Below are 14,296 nucleotides of genomic sequence, written 5' to 3'. Positions count from 1 at the left end.
AAAATTTGTGAAATAAGTGTAATATTTTTAAGATCTATTTGATTTTATTAACTACAACCAAATGAAACCATACAACAAAATAATAGTATAATTACCTTAACTTCAAATTTCTGATACGCTTCTCAGGATTCCAATAGTCTTCTAAATACAAATGAGTAACAATTCAATGTACTTGGCTTCAGGTAAAATCTGCAAAATAGTATAATACTAATAATAGATATATACTATCAAATTCATTCATATCGAGAGACTGTGGAAGAAAGTTTTGTATGTTATTGTGACTAGCTAAAAGAATATTGTTGCCAGAATGAGAGTTGGCTAGTTGATGGTGACGAAGAACTATTTCATCATGAATTAAAGTGTTGTGGGGCTCTTTACATCTATAGCAAGCACCTTTAAAACTACGCTCTTAGCATCATGTCCAGGAAGTAAACAACGAATGCACACAGTGAATGCTTTAACACCAGATCCTTGCGCCCTGAAATCTCCAACTCCTTAAACTTGGAACATTTGTACAATGGATGACTTCCCTTACAACAACAACACGGAGATACTACCCTTTTCACTGTACTAACATGAACCATTTAGAATTTCCCTGAATGGGTCTTCTCTTTAGAATGAGTTCTCTAAGGCACAAACGCAGCTCCAGAAAGGAAAAAAATTGATTTTACCGTTAGAAGAACTTTCCATTCCTGGACAAATTCCATGCCATGCCATGCGAGTATGGCTGTCAACCTTCTTGTTTAGCATATACAACAGAATAAGATCCTAATGTTTAGTTGGTTCATATTCAGTTGAAAGAGCACGTATTTGTTGCCTCGCACTTTGTGCCTGTTCCTTTGTGTATCTGTGGTATGTTGTCGATCTGCTGCAAATGGGAATTCAGTATTTAAAATTTAATGTCATAAGTCTTACACAGTAGCTCATAGGCCGTCCTCAGTGTAAATCTCATTTGTTAAGCTTAAAGATGATATTAGTTTTGCAGCAGACGATAGTAGAGCTCCTTTAGAGAGTGCAACTTTTGGACTTGCAGCAACTTGTGTTATTGTGAATTAACGAGTTATAAAGATCTAATAAATTGGGTCCACTCACTATAATCACCGTTGAACTGGGGTAACGTGATCTCTGGTAACTTTACATCTAATGCTGGATTTGAATCTACCGACCTAGACAGTGATAGGGTACCAATATTCGTAAGAGCATTTAAACGTGACATATGCTAAATAACATGTACATTAATTAACTTATTCTATTCGTACCTTACCTTACAAGTTACAATTGTCGTAAATACCGCTTTCACGCCACTCCCGATGCTCCAAACCCTTGTATGACAGTGTCTTGTGTTGTTATTGTATAAGGTGCGACATAGCCTTCTGTGCCAGGTGTGCTCCAATTCTCAGATGAGCCCCAGTAACACGAATAACAGCGATGACAAACTCTGGAGCCTCGTGCGCCTAACTTCTTCTCAAATGAAATCTGCGTGCATCCACTCAATTTACCAATAATAAGTATTGCTGCTCTATTGTTGAGCTTGAGCGTATTCAATTCTTGTTTTTAGCGTGAATAGTTTTAAGGTTCAACCATTTTTGAAACTTTTTATCAACTTTCTTCACGGCGAAAAAATCGGCGTCCTTTATATATATTAGCACTGATTTTATTAATATTATCCGTGATGAAGAACCAAACTTTATGATATAAAAAGAAACACGCGAAAAAATATATACAGAATCTGTTGAACACAGAAATAATAATTTACATTTACGAATACTTGTTGTAGGTTAGACGGCGGCTTAGACATTAGACAAAAGTGACAGAAGTGACAGAACAGATTGTACAAGGCATGCAACATGCATGCATGTGCATTTGCAGAAAAGCAACACTGCTGAAATTTTGACAGGTTATGGTCAACACCGGAGCAAACTTCAGTGTGTATGGGTGTTCTGGCAATCGTAAATTTTTTGTTATTTAATGACTCTTTAAAAACGTAACTAGTTTCTTTACAAAATCAGCAACATTATACAAAACCAAATATGCACTAATAGAAAACCGAATATCAAACATAATTTCCTGAAAAATGCAAAGATACATTCTTGGAACGCTGGGCGACTTATTGGAAATTCTTTTTAAAGGACTATAGAGAATAATTAATGAACATATTCACTATTTCAATCGCAAATTGAAATGTTTCAACATAACCTCGAAAACCATTCACTCACAATGCCGAATATTATGCTGAAAACCTTTTCAAATTAATAAAAAACAAAGATCATTACTTTATTTCACATTTATTTATTTATTATCATCACTAATTTCATTATTCACCAAATAGATGCAAAAAGTGTGAAGCACTGCACTGGAATACGAACGGACTGGAACGGACCCTAGTATTCTAATAAGGATTCTAATGACTAATTTGGCGCAAAAACACAACATTCACTATATTAATCGTTTTGGTATTGTTTTAAGGGCTTTCCTAATCACTTTTTCATACTTTTCAATGCAATAATTAATGAACATATTCACTATTTCAATGGCAAATTGAATTGTTTCAACATAACCTGAAAACCATTCACTCACAATGTCAAATATTATGCTCCCGATTACGTCGGTTGGTATTAATGTATAATGACAAATGTAATTGTAACTTAATTTTAGGTTAAGGATTTTTATGTCAAACATAGAAAATGCAAAATAAATGAGATTTGATTGAATAAATTATTATATTTTAATCATTTTCACTAAAAAATTAAGTTTTATATATTGACCCCGCCCACTCTCGATAGGCCTGGGCGTGGCCGAAAGTGTCTGTAGGGATAGTGTCCGTCGGCTGACGCGCGTGAATAATTTTATTAACTAATTTATATAAACACAATGTGATTGATTATATATTTAAATTAACCTAGTTTTTAAAAAAAATGTTCCAAGAGATTTTAAATATTATAAATCCCGAACGAAAAGTCCTTCGCTCGATGATGTTATCGATTTTAGGGAAGAAAATTAATTTTACAAAATGTAAGATAAAGCATTCGTACTAACTAAAATATACTATTTTGGACCAGATATTAGCTCAAAAATATTATCTGGTTAAATAATAAAAATTATTATTGCATATTTTAAAGTTTCTCTGATATATTGAGGTTAACGACAACCAAGTACATAAATTCATGATTTAAACACACAAAATGTAAATTTAAATATATATATATATATTATATATATTATATATATGTGTGTGTGTGTTAAATGTTAAATATGAACAATACAACACTCAGATTTTAACACACACTTTATTTAATAATTACAGACGTTTCGAGATCATGTTATGCCTCATCGTCAGTGTAATTTCAAAAACAGTTCGAGGTTCTAGATTATCCAGACTAATTGTTGTCGATAGGCATCCGGATAATCGAAAAACCGGATAATCCAAATTATGAAGAATAATGTTTTGTGTATCAAAAAATGCATACATAGATATCAACAAAAATCGATGTTTATTAGAAAATTAACACTTACATATTTTCTTAGATTACATTATACATATTATATTAATCATGAGGTAAAATAATCAGGTGGTATGTAAAGTATCAATGAAGAAGAAAAGTTGCTTACAAATAATTTGTTGATCGTTTTTGTAAAAACCAACAATATAGAGCTTCTTCTAAGAGTTCATTTTTCGGTCTCTTCACCATTTTCCGATTTTCACTACCCTCTTCACTAACTAACTTGCGAGTGTACAACAAAATTGAATCGGCATTCTTTTTAATATCGCTTATAATGGATGTATTTACACCGTACTTATCAGCTAACTTACGGCCGGTTTCGCCTTTTTTAATGATTCTATAATATTTATTTTATCTTTAAGGGATAACGGCACCCTTTAAAAATGCATATATGCACGTCAAAACAGAGAATGTATTAATGTATATATGCACATCAGAATAAGCAAGTTCCGACGCGATTGTGTCCGGATAATCGCGAATCCGTATAACCGAGGTTCGGATAATCGAGGTTCTACTGTACTTATAAACTACACATTCTTTAATATTTTATTTAAATTACATTTAATTTTTGATATACAAAAAACACAAACTAATATTTGCAATACTTGACTCAGTACTGAAAAACTGTAATTGTCATATGTTTTTTAGTACTGAGTCGAGCATTGCAAAGAATAGTTGGTGTTTTTTGTATATCAAAAATTAAATGTATTTCAAATAAAATATTGAAGAATGTGCAGCATATAAGTAACTGTTTTGAAATTACACTGAATATGAGGATTACCATAGTCTCGAAACGTCTGCAATTATTAATAAAGTGTGTGTTAAGAATCTGAGTGTTGTTGTTCATATTTATTATATATATATATATATATATATATATAATATATATATATTATATATATATAGAATTTTATGATATGAGTGGAACGAATATTAATTGTTTAATATGAACAAAACAGCACTCAGATTTGTTTAACACAACTTTATTTTATGATTACAAACGTTTCAAACATTTTAAGAAGAGTTTTTAGTATTACTCAAAGAATGTTTAGTAATAAGTAACTGTTATTGAAATTACACTGATGATGAGGCACACTTTGGTCTCGAAACGTTTGTAATCATAAAATAAAGTTGTGTTAAACAAATCTGAGTGCTGTTTTGTTCATATTAAACAATTAATATATATAGATATATATTATAATATATATATATATATATATATATATATATATATATATATATTTACATATGTTTGATTATTTAACACAGAATGTGTTGAAATATATATAATTTAGTTGAAATTGTAAATGTCTTATCATGAACTAAAAAAAAGCATGAACTGTAAAATGTAAAATTCAATTCGATTCGATTTAGAGTAATTTGTGACATATTTCTTATCGAAACTGTACAATTTAAAATAAACAGTTTATTTCATCTTCCTAGCCTCAATTAAGTGGAAAAGTAAATTATTAAAATAAAATTCAGAAAACTTACCAAACATCATTGTTTATTTTAAATTAATTTTTTCATTAAATATATAATTTCTTTTCATAAATATAATCCTTTCTATATACCTTCATACATTCATTGTGTGTGTTTTTAAATAATTTGTGTTTTGGGTTCGAAATACATTGAACACTTATTTAAATTTGTTTTAACCATATCCTTGTTTTTCTTCTTAATAACTGGATGGATGCATGCATGATGCTAAACATCAAACAAACAACTTTTTTGTTTCTAATAATAGTTTCCATCATCTGAAAAACAATTGTAGTTGTAGTTCATTGTAGTAGTTATTCATAATGTTTTATTTTCAGCCAAACATATCAAAAATCCCAGTAACAGCTAATCTAATTGATCAAGTCACAAACGCCTCTTATTTCCTGAAGCCAATCGAACAATGGGAAATATATGAAGTAACAAACAGACCAGGATTATTATTTATACAAAATCCTTTCACAACACATGGACAACGATACTGGACCATTCGAAGTTTAAAAGAATACTCGCAGAAACCTAATAAAAGCAATATTGATAACTTAGTAATTGGATAAAATATAACATATAAATATATATAATAGATAACTGTAATTGATTTTTCACAATACAGAATTTATTGAACGAAAATGAACAGTGGTGGTCTGTTTTAACAAATCCATCTACAGATGTTATAAGGAAGAAAAAGCTTACAAAAAAAATGAGATGGGTCACGTTGGGTTACCATCATAATTGGGACACTAAGGAATACGATTTTGACAATAAAAATAACTTTCCAGGTACTCGTATAGATTTAACATAGCAAACAGTACTGAAATTACAGACTTGTGTATAATTTTAGATGATTTGTTCAACTTGTGCAATCACATTGCCAGTACGTTATCATTATCTGATGATTATCAAGCAGAAGCTGCTATAATAAATTTCTACAGAGAAGGTACAGTTGCTTAATAAATACAAAAAGAATTTGGTAGTATAATTTCAACTTGAACAGGTGACACGTTGTCTGGACACACAGATCATTCTGAACCTTACAAAATGGCACCGTTGATATCATTAAGGTAATAACAAACAAATATATAATTTTGCATTGAATCGGATTAAATGTTGCCTTTCACTTTTGCAGTTTTGGTCAATCCTGCATATTCCTTTTAGGGGGCACCACCAAAGAAACTAAACCAACGGCAATTAGAATAAATTCAGGAGACATTTGCATCTTATCAGAGCAGGCACGATTGTGTTACCATGCAGTGCCCTTGATTTTAAAATCCGATGATAAACCATGGTTAGTAATAATATTCAATAATTAGCCATTTTATTTCTGATAATCACTTCTATATTTTCCAGGCTTGAAAAGGATGAAGATGCAGTGCAGATATCTGCCGAAGATTTATTTGCTAATAAAATTGATGTAGATACTTATCAAAAATTGCTGGATGATACATTTTTTAAACCGTTTGAGCAATACTTGAATGAATGTAGAATTAATTTAAATGTAAGGCAAGTTTTGCATAAAAAAGTGTAAATGGAATCTAAAATTACTAAATATCTAATAAGTATCAATAAATCATATTTACCAGATGCCACAGATAATTTGAAATATTAAATTAATTTCATTTCATTGATTGAATTTATTATAACCATCTTTAACAGTTTATAATATTTGTTGAAAATATATAAATATAAGAATTATATATAAGACTTTCATTTTCTATTCTAAGATTAGTATTAACATTATTATTAAATATTTTATTATATGAAATTTGACAAAACAAAAACGCACCTCTGTATACTTACTATTTTATATTATAATTTATATAATAATTGTGATCTTAATCAAAATACATAAAAATACACATTGTATAAAAACTACTTAATTATTATTTGAATACAATGAGGACCTGCCTCTATAATTAATTGAGAAGTATTATGATATATAAAATAATGTATAAAAATTATGTACATTACCCAAATATTAAAATTCTAATTATGGTCTTGTATTTTATATCCTCATAATTTTCTATGTTTAAGTTTCACAATATATCCTTCACTCGGTTTCAGTATGATATCGTTTTGAAGTTTGATATCCTTTATTTTGTAATCGCATGATATTTCATAATTTCTTAAAATTGATGACAGCATCATCATTAATGAAATTTTTGCATACTTTATGCCTGGAATAAAAATATTAATATATGATATAACTTGTATTATATTGTGTGATATATATATATATATATATATATATATACCTATACAATTTCTGGGTCCTGCACTAAATGGAATATAAGCATACGGATGTCTCGGCTTATTAAAAATACTTTTCTCACTATTGTCATTATTCATTGAATATCCGTCACTACCATTTGGTACATTTGTTGTTTTAATCTCATTACTAAATTCATTTTCCTTAACATCACCATTAATAGCAATTGATTTAACATCTCCATTCTGGATGATCTTTCCATTTGTTGTGGCATAACCATTTTGAACGATTCCGACTGTTTCTGTTTATAAAATGATCAGTTTTAATTGCAATGAAAAGAGAGTTGTGCAAGTAAATGTTGTAATGAATTAATACCATAAGAACTGGCACCATTGGCAAATCTTTCTGGTCTAAATTGTTCTGGTTCTGGCCACAATTCAGGATCTCTGTGCAGACCGAAGATACCGATACCGATGCTGGCACCTTTGGGTATTGTGCAACTCTCTAAAATAATACATTTTAGAAATAATTATTAGACAATTCGTGGTATATGAGTAATTTTCGTAAAATTTGGTGACAGTTTATATTTCAAAGTCTAAATATTGACAACTTGTTGCATGAATATTTAAATATGAAGATACATGAAATAGTCTGATTTGGAAGGCGTGTAATTTCTCTCTGGTTTGTCTTTTACAGACCACATAGCTGATATTTGCATTAAAGCTTAAGGAATATCAATGAACTGTGAAGAATTTAATTCAAATGACTCACTAATTTGCATGTACTATGTAAATGTACGGTCTAAGCTTGAGTGGATGGATCAATTATTTGGTATCCTCATCATATTAATAGCTCCAATGCGGTAGAGAAAGTTCAATGTATATTCCTAAAATATCTACATTTTAAAACACTCACAATTTACCCTGAATATGGCTCCGAACACAAAAAATTGCTAGATGAACTCACCATATCATCTCTTCCCACACGTGTTTTATTAATAGTATTTTGTTTCTATATGAACTTTGTAATAATGCTATAGAATGCCCTCATTTTTAACCAACGTTCCTAAATTATCTTCATGAACACAAATATTTTCAATTATCCTATTCCTAAACCTTATGCCCTGTTAACTTTGTCTAATTTACTTATGTCTTCTGAATTCAACTCAATTAATTGAGATATTGATATTCATAATACTACACTAAATCGAATAATCTCCACCTGCTCAACTTGATGTTGAGTTAAATTATTTTATCTTGTTCTATGATATTTTATGAAATTTTTACATTATATCTGTACTTTATCTGTGTTATATCTGTACTTTATGTATGATAACTCTAACTGTTCCAGATGTCATGTGATAAAATAAATAAATAAAATATCTATTACAAAAACCTATATGCACACAGTAAACCTGTGTAAGACTTTACTAAAACTTATTAAACATTCATGTACTGCATTGTTTATATCACATATAAATATGTCTTTTATAAATTAGTACAAAATTAAATAACCAACAAGATTGTTTATTACTAGAGGACTCTACAACAACTTGCAAACTGGTCAAAGACTCTACTAAAATTTATTTAACTTTTGTGCACTATATGATATATTTTATATACATTCTATATTATAAAACATCGTTCTATATAAATAATATTTAAATAAATAAAAGAGCAAAGGATAGAATTTACATGAAAATAATATGCGTAATATGATGATTTAATATAAAATAGAAGCAAATAATAATAAAAAAAATAAGATTAATAAATAATATAAATAAAATTTCAGAATAATAAAATAATACTAGAAAAATAATAAAATATAACAAAATAACAATAATAGAAATAGTAAGACAATAATAATAATAATAATAAAATAATAATAGTAATAATAATAATAACAATAATAATAACAATAATAATAATAATAATAATAATAATAATAATTTACAAATTTATAAGATCGTTTGGAATTTTTCGTTTTAGTCTTGTTGGGCGCGCTTCTGAGTATACTTTGTTGGCCAAGTAATTTGGGTGCTCGTCTATTCTTATTTATTTAAATTTATATTATTATTTATCAATATTACTTGATGTTAATAAATTAGCAGTTGTAATAATTATTGAAATTAAATATATATATATATATATATATATATATATATATAAATAATATTTAGGCTATATTGCACAAAATTGAGTTATTTACAATTCTGATATTAAGGAAATTTAGAATTCGATGAAATTTTCAATTTGGGAAAAAGTTCTTCACTAAAGAGTAATCATAGAGATTTCAAATTGATGTCTCTGAAACAAACTTATATAACCTGATGTAATCATATTAATTAAGTTAAATTTATTGAACACATTCCATTCAATTTCGAGTTCTAAAAATGTACATAAGTAACTTGAAAAATGTACAAACTGAGTAACTTGAAACGTAAACTAGCTGTGAGTGAAATTCTGTCTTAAGGCAATTAAGGCATCGTGCCTTAAGGCAAATTGCTGAAACTTCCCGTACCAAAAATAGAGACAAAATGTCAAAGCGCGCAAGCGCTGCGTCGCCGTCTAACGCGTAAACATTGGTACGGAACCCATAGGAATGCAAACAAAATTTATACTTATTGTTAAAATCTCTATAAAATATCTGATAATTTGATGTGCATATGTCTAATGATCATTTTTGACCGTCAAATGGCATTTTTTTTTACTTTTTTCGTTAGATCTCCGAAACCGCTAGACCTGCCCTCATGAAAATTTGATCAATTCTTCATCTTGTCAATACAAGTAAAATGTTTTTTGAATTATTAAAATCGGACGCTCCGTTCTCTTAAAAACTGAGTTACCATTTTTGGAACATTTTGCCCTATATTTTTCGGAACGGCAAGACCTGCCTTCGCCAAAAACTAATCCGCACGTCTCCTTATCAATACGAATCGAATGTTTTTTGAATTATACAAATTGCTTCACCCGTGTTCCCGAAATCGTCGACGAAAATTTGTATCCGCATATACATACACACACACACACACACACACATACATCCATTTTTTCTAAGGTATGCCAAAATGTTCAGAAACCTCTGAAACGTGAAGATATATAAAAAATTTCATTTTCGATTTTTTTGCGATTACTATAACTTGCCCTACGGGAAGTTAATAAATTAAATAGCAAATAGTATTTTCTTAAATTTTCCGTTACCTAATTTGATATCCTCCATACATTTCCGGACAATGAACGGCCCAACCGGGAACAGTCTCATCGTCTCTTTTATAGCCAGATCCAAATATATCATATTCTGCAAATCAGAAATTTCAGGATCGCGATTTCTGTCTGGTCCGCTAAAGATCTCTTTCAGTTCATTAACAACCAGATCCTAGATAAAATTAATTTCATTAGATATAAAACACTTCTATCTATCTATCATCTTTTATCAAGTCGAGTTGATTACTTGATAGCTTTTATGTATCCCGAGCATCATCATGGTGAAACAGGCTACGGTTGCTGTGGTGTCGTTGCCTGCTATCATCATAGTGCTCACTTCGTCGTTCAGTTGCTGGTCGGTCCAGGTCTGACCCTCTTGTTTGGTGTATTCGAATAGCAGGTCCAGGAAAGCCTTGCGCTTGCGAGTGAACAATGGTATGTCGTCGTCATCTGGAAAAATAAGATTGCATTCAAAGTAAAATCTTATATATAAAAATGAATAATTCAACAAAAAACAAACAACTACAAAAAAAGAATAGACGAACACCCAAATTACTTGGCACACAAAGTATACTCAGAAGCGCGCCCAACAAGGCTAAAACGAAAAATTCCAAATGATCTCATAAATTTGTAAATTTTATTATTATTATTATTATTATTATTATTATCTTATTATTTCTATTATTTTTATTTTGTTATATTTTATTATTTTTCTAGTATTATTTTAATATTCAGAAATTTTATTTATATTATTTATTAATTTTATTTTTATTATTATTTGCTTATATTTTATATCAAATCATATTACGGATATTATTTTCATGTAAATTTTATTTATTTAAATTTATGTTATTATTTATTAATATTACTTGATGTTAATAATTTAGCAGTTGTAATAATTATTAAAATTAAAAATATATATATATAAATATATATATATATATATATATATATATATGAAAATGAATCGCAAAATGTGTTGGTAAGCGCATAACTCAACAACGCCTGGACTAATTTAGCCAATTCTTTTTTTAAAATGTTTGTTTGTGCCCAAAGATGGGAGAAAAAATCGAATAATTACCAGAAAACCCATAAGAACAGCCCTTTTCTTTTTCTCATACAAACGTTTTCCGACTAAAACGTAGAATCAATTTGAGCTTTATTGCTATTATATAAAGTTCATATTAAATTACAAGCACTCACTGTATACTCCTCCTAAACGATCATTTGGATTTTGATAAATCTTTCTGAAGTTTGTTAAGGAAATTTTATAGGATGTATGTGTTTATAAAGTACTGGGATGTATGTGCAATATTGTAGAAATAAATAGAAAAAATTGCAAAAAGCAACATGTCATTCTTTGCATTGAAAATAAATGAAAACTATCATCTGCCAAAAATTTCAATTTACTTATGAACCTAGACAATATTAGAATATGTATAATAAATTTATGATTATAAATACGAAAAATAAAATGTCTATATTATTATTGCCAAAAAGCAGCTGAGATGTGTCAGAAATTAAAATAATATAAAATACAGTATATGTATGGCAGATTGAATGATATACATATGAACAGGATATGACAAATTAATTCACTTAAAATATAAAATTAAGTATTAATCAGGGCCGGTCCTACCTTTAATGCGATGCATGCGAAAAATACGAGCGCACGCCTTAGGGGGCGCTAACACAAGATTCGGATATTAAATTTTCAACATAGTTTTTTTTTCAATATATAATTTCTTTGCATCTTTTACTAATCTTTCTACAATATTTTTAAAATTCGTGAAAATTTCACTTTATAACAACAAATGGGAAAGTAAAGATGAAAACATACAATTCAGTCCTCACGATATCGATTAGGAGAAGTTTAAGATGCAATTTTGGATATCTTAAATAATAAAATATTAAATTAATTTAATCCAACATGAAGTATCAGTGTTATGTTATGTTTATGGTTATGTTATACCGTTTAAAAGACTTCAATTTCTAATATAGTTTGGGAATTGAGACTTATTTTATTTAATGCAATTGTACATTTAACATCGCTCATATTATAAATGTATATGCATTTTCGCGTGAAGAGTAATTTAAAAAACAATAATTATTATTTTTAGGTAAACGGTAAATGTTAGTATTTTTATTAAAAAATTGTAGACATTGGGGGTACAGGACAACGTCTGTCGGGTCATCTAGTTAAGTCAAATAAAAATAAATAAATGATGATCATTTTCATGCAAAAATGTCCATTTGAAGATTCTTACCTCTTTCAGCTCGTTCTCTTTCCAAGTTTTTGGCATTGTTGTACAAAACTTTTTCACTTTCGGTTCCAGCAGCAAAACTGGTCGATTTTTCCTTCTCGTTCAATTCTAGCCTCTTACGTTTGATTACCTAAAAGTCATATATAATTAACATAATTAAATTTATTAAATTATGATTTTTTTTACCTTATCTGTGAGATCTCTGAAGTATCGAATTCCCTTCATGAATTCTTTGCCTGCAAGACTCTTGTAGAATATAAAATCTGGATAGTAAAAAATATTGTACATGCGTTCCGATTCAATCTTCAGAGTCCTAAAAATATTAATATTAATTAATAAATAATTCTTTAACCAGTGGTGTATGGCATCGTGCCTTAAGGCAAATTGCTGGAATTTCTCGTACCGTAATGAAATATTCGAAATTTTAAACGTTTTCAGATATATTATTATACAAATGCTGTAACTTTCATTATTTTTGCTATCTTGTTATATCTGAGTAAATCAAATGTAAATCATGAATAAATTTATCTCCAGAACATTAACAATCGTTATTTCATTTCGAATTCAATTTCAAAAAAATAGTTGCCCAATTTACACAAAAATGAAAGAGTGCTCCCGTATAGTCACAGTCTAAATAATTCTGTGCGACATTTTCACTTATACTGTGCTTAGCTTGGCGGCATTTTCACATTTTTCAATAGTTTTTTTTTCACAAAATTGGAAAAGTGCTCCATTACATAAACAGTCTGAACGCACTTGGGTAAACATTTGTATCAGAGACGCTTAGACTGTGCTTAGCCTGGGTAATTTTTTGATTTGAATTTTTAATACAAGATTACAAAATTATTTTATGGATAATAAAAAAGTAATAATTTTCTATCCTCAAAAGCAATTGTTTTGTCAATACAAGCAGAAAGTTTTTAAATCATTTAAATCGGACGTTCACTCAAAAACTGCCATTTTTTGCACATTTAGCTCTGTGTCTTCGAAATGGCGGGACCTGTCTTTGCCAAAAACTAATCAGCACATCTCCCTATTAATAGGGATCGAATGTTTTTTGAACTATTCAAATGGGTTGCCCCGAATTCAAATCCGTGCGCTCGAAAACGTGGACGAAAAAATGTATCCATACATACACACACATCAATTTTTTCTGAAGTATGCCAAAATGTTCAGAAACCTTCAAAACGTGGAGAAATGCAAAAATGTTCATTTTCGATTTTCGGCCAATTACTTGAACTACCCTATTTGTCGAGGTTTGGAAAATTTGCATAAATACTATTATAGTTCACTAATAACTCACTCGGTAAGTGAATATATTAATTTCAAATTGCAATTGCAATAACAGCAATACATAATTAGCCATTTCATCAAAGTATTTTCCTTAAACTAATTATCATATCATATTTTTTCTAGAACGATTTTCTGGGAAATCACTACAGAATTTTATTGTTTCTGAGGCTTCTGATATAGCATTTATTTCATGCATAATAAGAAACAAAAATGAAGGCAAAAAACAGGTTTACGCGTGTTGAATATAAATAAAATCCAGTTAATCTAGAAATTTACAATCGTAGTAATGACGACAGAAAACTAAATTATAGTATGAATTATTTATACAAGAAG

General features: G+C 29.0%; 2 protein-coding genes across 2 annotated transcripts in view; one reads left to right on the top strand and one right to left on the bottom strand.

Moving 5' to 3' along the window:
- The first annotated feature begins 2,625 nt into the window (after window positions 1-2,625).
- LOC113389837 (nucleic acid dioxygenase ALKBH1-like) lies at window positions 2,626-6,576 on the top strand. Its single transcript, XM_026626841.1, has 8 exons — window positions 2,626-2,634; window positions 2,989-3,012; window positions 5,318-5,542; window positions 5,611-5,776; window positions 5,839-5,934; window positions 5,992-6,058; window positions 6,124-6,282; window positions 6,345-6,576. Exons 1-8 carry the CDS (start codon window positions 2,626-2,628, stop codon window positions 6,520-6,522), a joined length of 924 nt encoding a protein of 307 aa, XP_026482626.1. The 3' UTR covers window positions 6,523-6,576.
- A 421-nt stretch (window positions 6,577-6,997) lies between these two features.
- LOC113389840 (cytochrome P450 4C1-like) overlaps window positions 6,998-14,296 on the bottom strand; it is a 54,694-nt gene continuing 47,395 nt past the window's right edge. Inside the window, exons 7-13 of the mRNA XM_026626843.1 lie at window positions 12,857-12,983; window positions 12,674-12,800; window positions 10,654-10,856; window positions 10,404-10,578; window positions 7,579-7,707; window positions 7,250-7,504; window positions 6,998-7,171 (exon numbers count right to left, since the gene is read on the bottom strand). Of these exons, the coding sequence (XP_026482628.1) occupies window positions 7,008-7,171; window positions 7,250-7,504; window positions 7,579-7,707; window positions 10,404-10,578; window positions 10,654-10,856; window positions 12,674-12,800; window positions 12,857-12,983 (1,180 nt within the window). The 3' untranslated portion in view covers window positions 6,998-7,007. The remainder of the gene's footprint in view (window positions 7,172-7,249; window positions 7,505-7,578; window positions 7,708-10,403; window positions 10,579-10,653; window positions 10,857-12,673; window positions 12,801-12,856; window positions 12,984-14,296) is intronic.

This window comes from Ctenocephalides felis, unplaced genomic scaffold (genome assembly GCF_003426905.1).
Source record: "Ctenocephalides felis isolate EL2017-DRISC unplaced genomic scaffold, ASM342690v1 CF-g0.4_SCAFFOLD_03573, whole genome shotgun sequence".
Classification (NCBI taxonomy): Eukaryota; Metazoa; Arthropoda; class Insecta; order Siphonaptera; family Pulicidae; genus Ctenocephalides; species Ctenocephalides felis.
Note: the sequence above shows the minus strand (reverse complement) of the source record. Positions and strands in the feature narration are given on the sequence as shown.

Excerpts from the sequence above, each read along its gene's own strand:
- LOC113389837 (XM_026626841.1), top strand. Across the intron at positions 5,543-5,610 it reads AAAGCAATATTGATAACTTA|AATTTATTGAACGAAAATGA; the intron begins GTAATTGGATAA and ends TTCACAATACAG. Across the intron at positions 5,935-5,991 it reads AATAAATTTCTACAGAGAAG|GTGACACGTTGTCTGGACAC; the intron begins GTACAGTTGCTT and ends CAACTTGAACAG.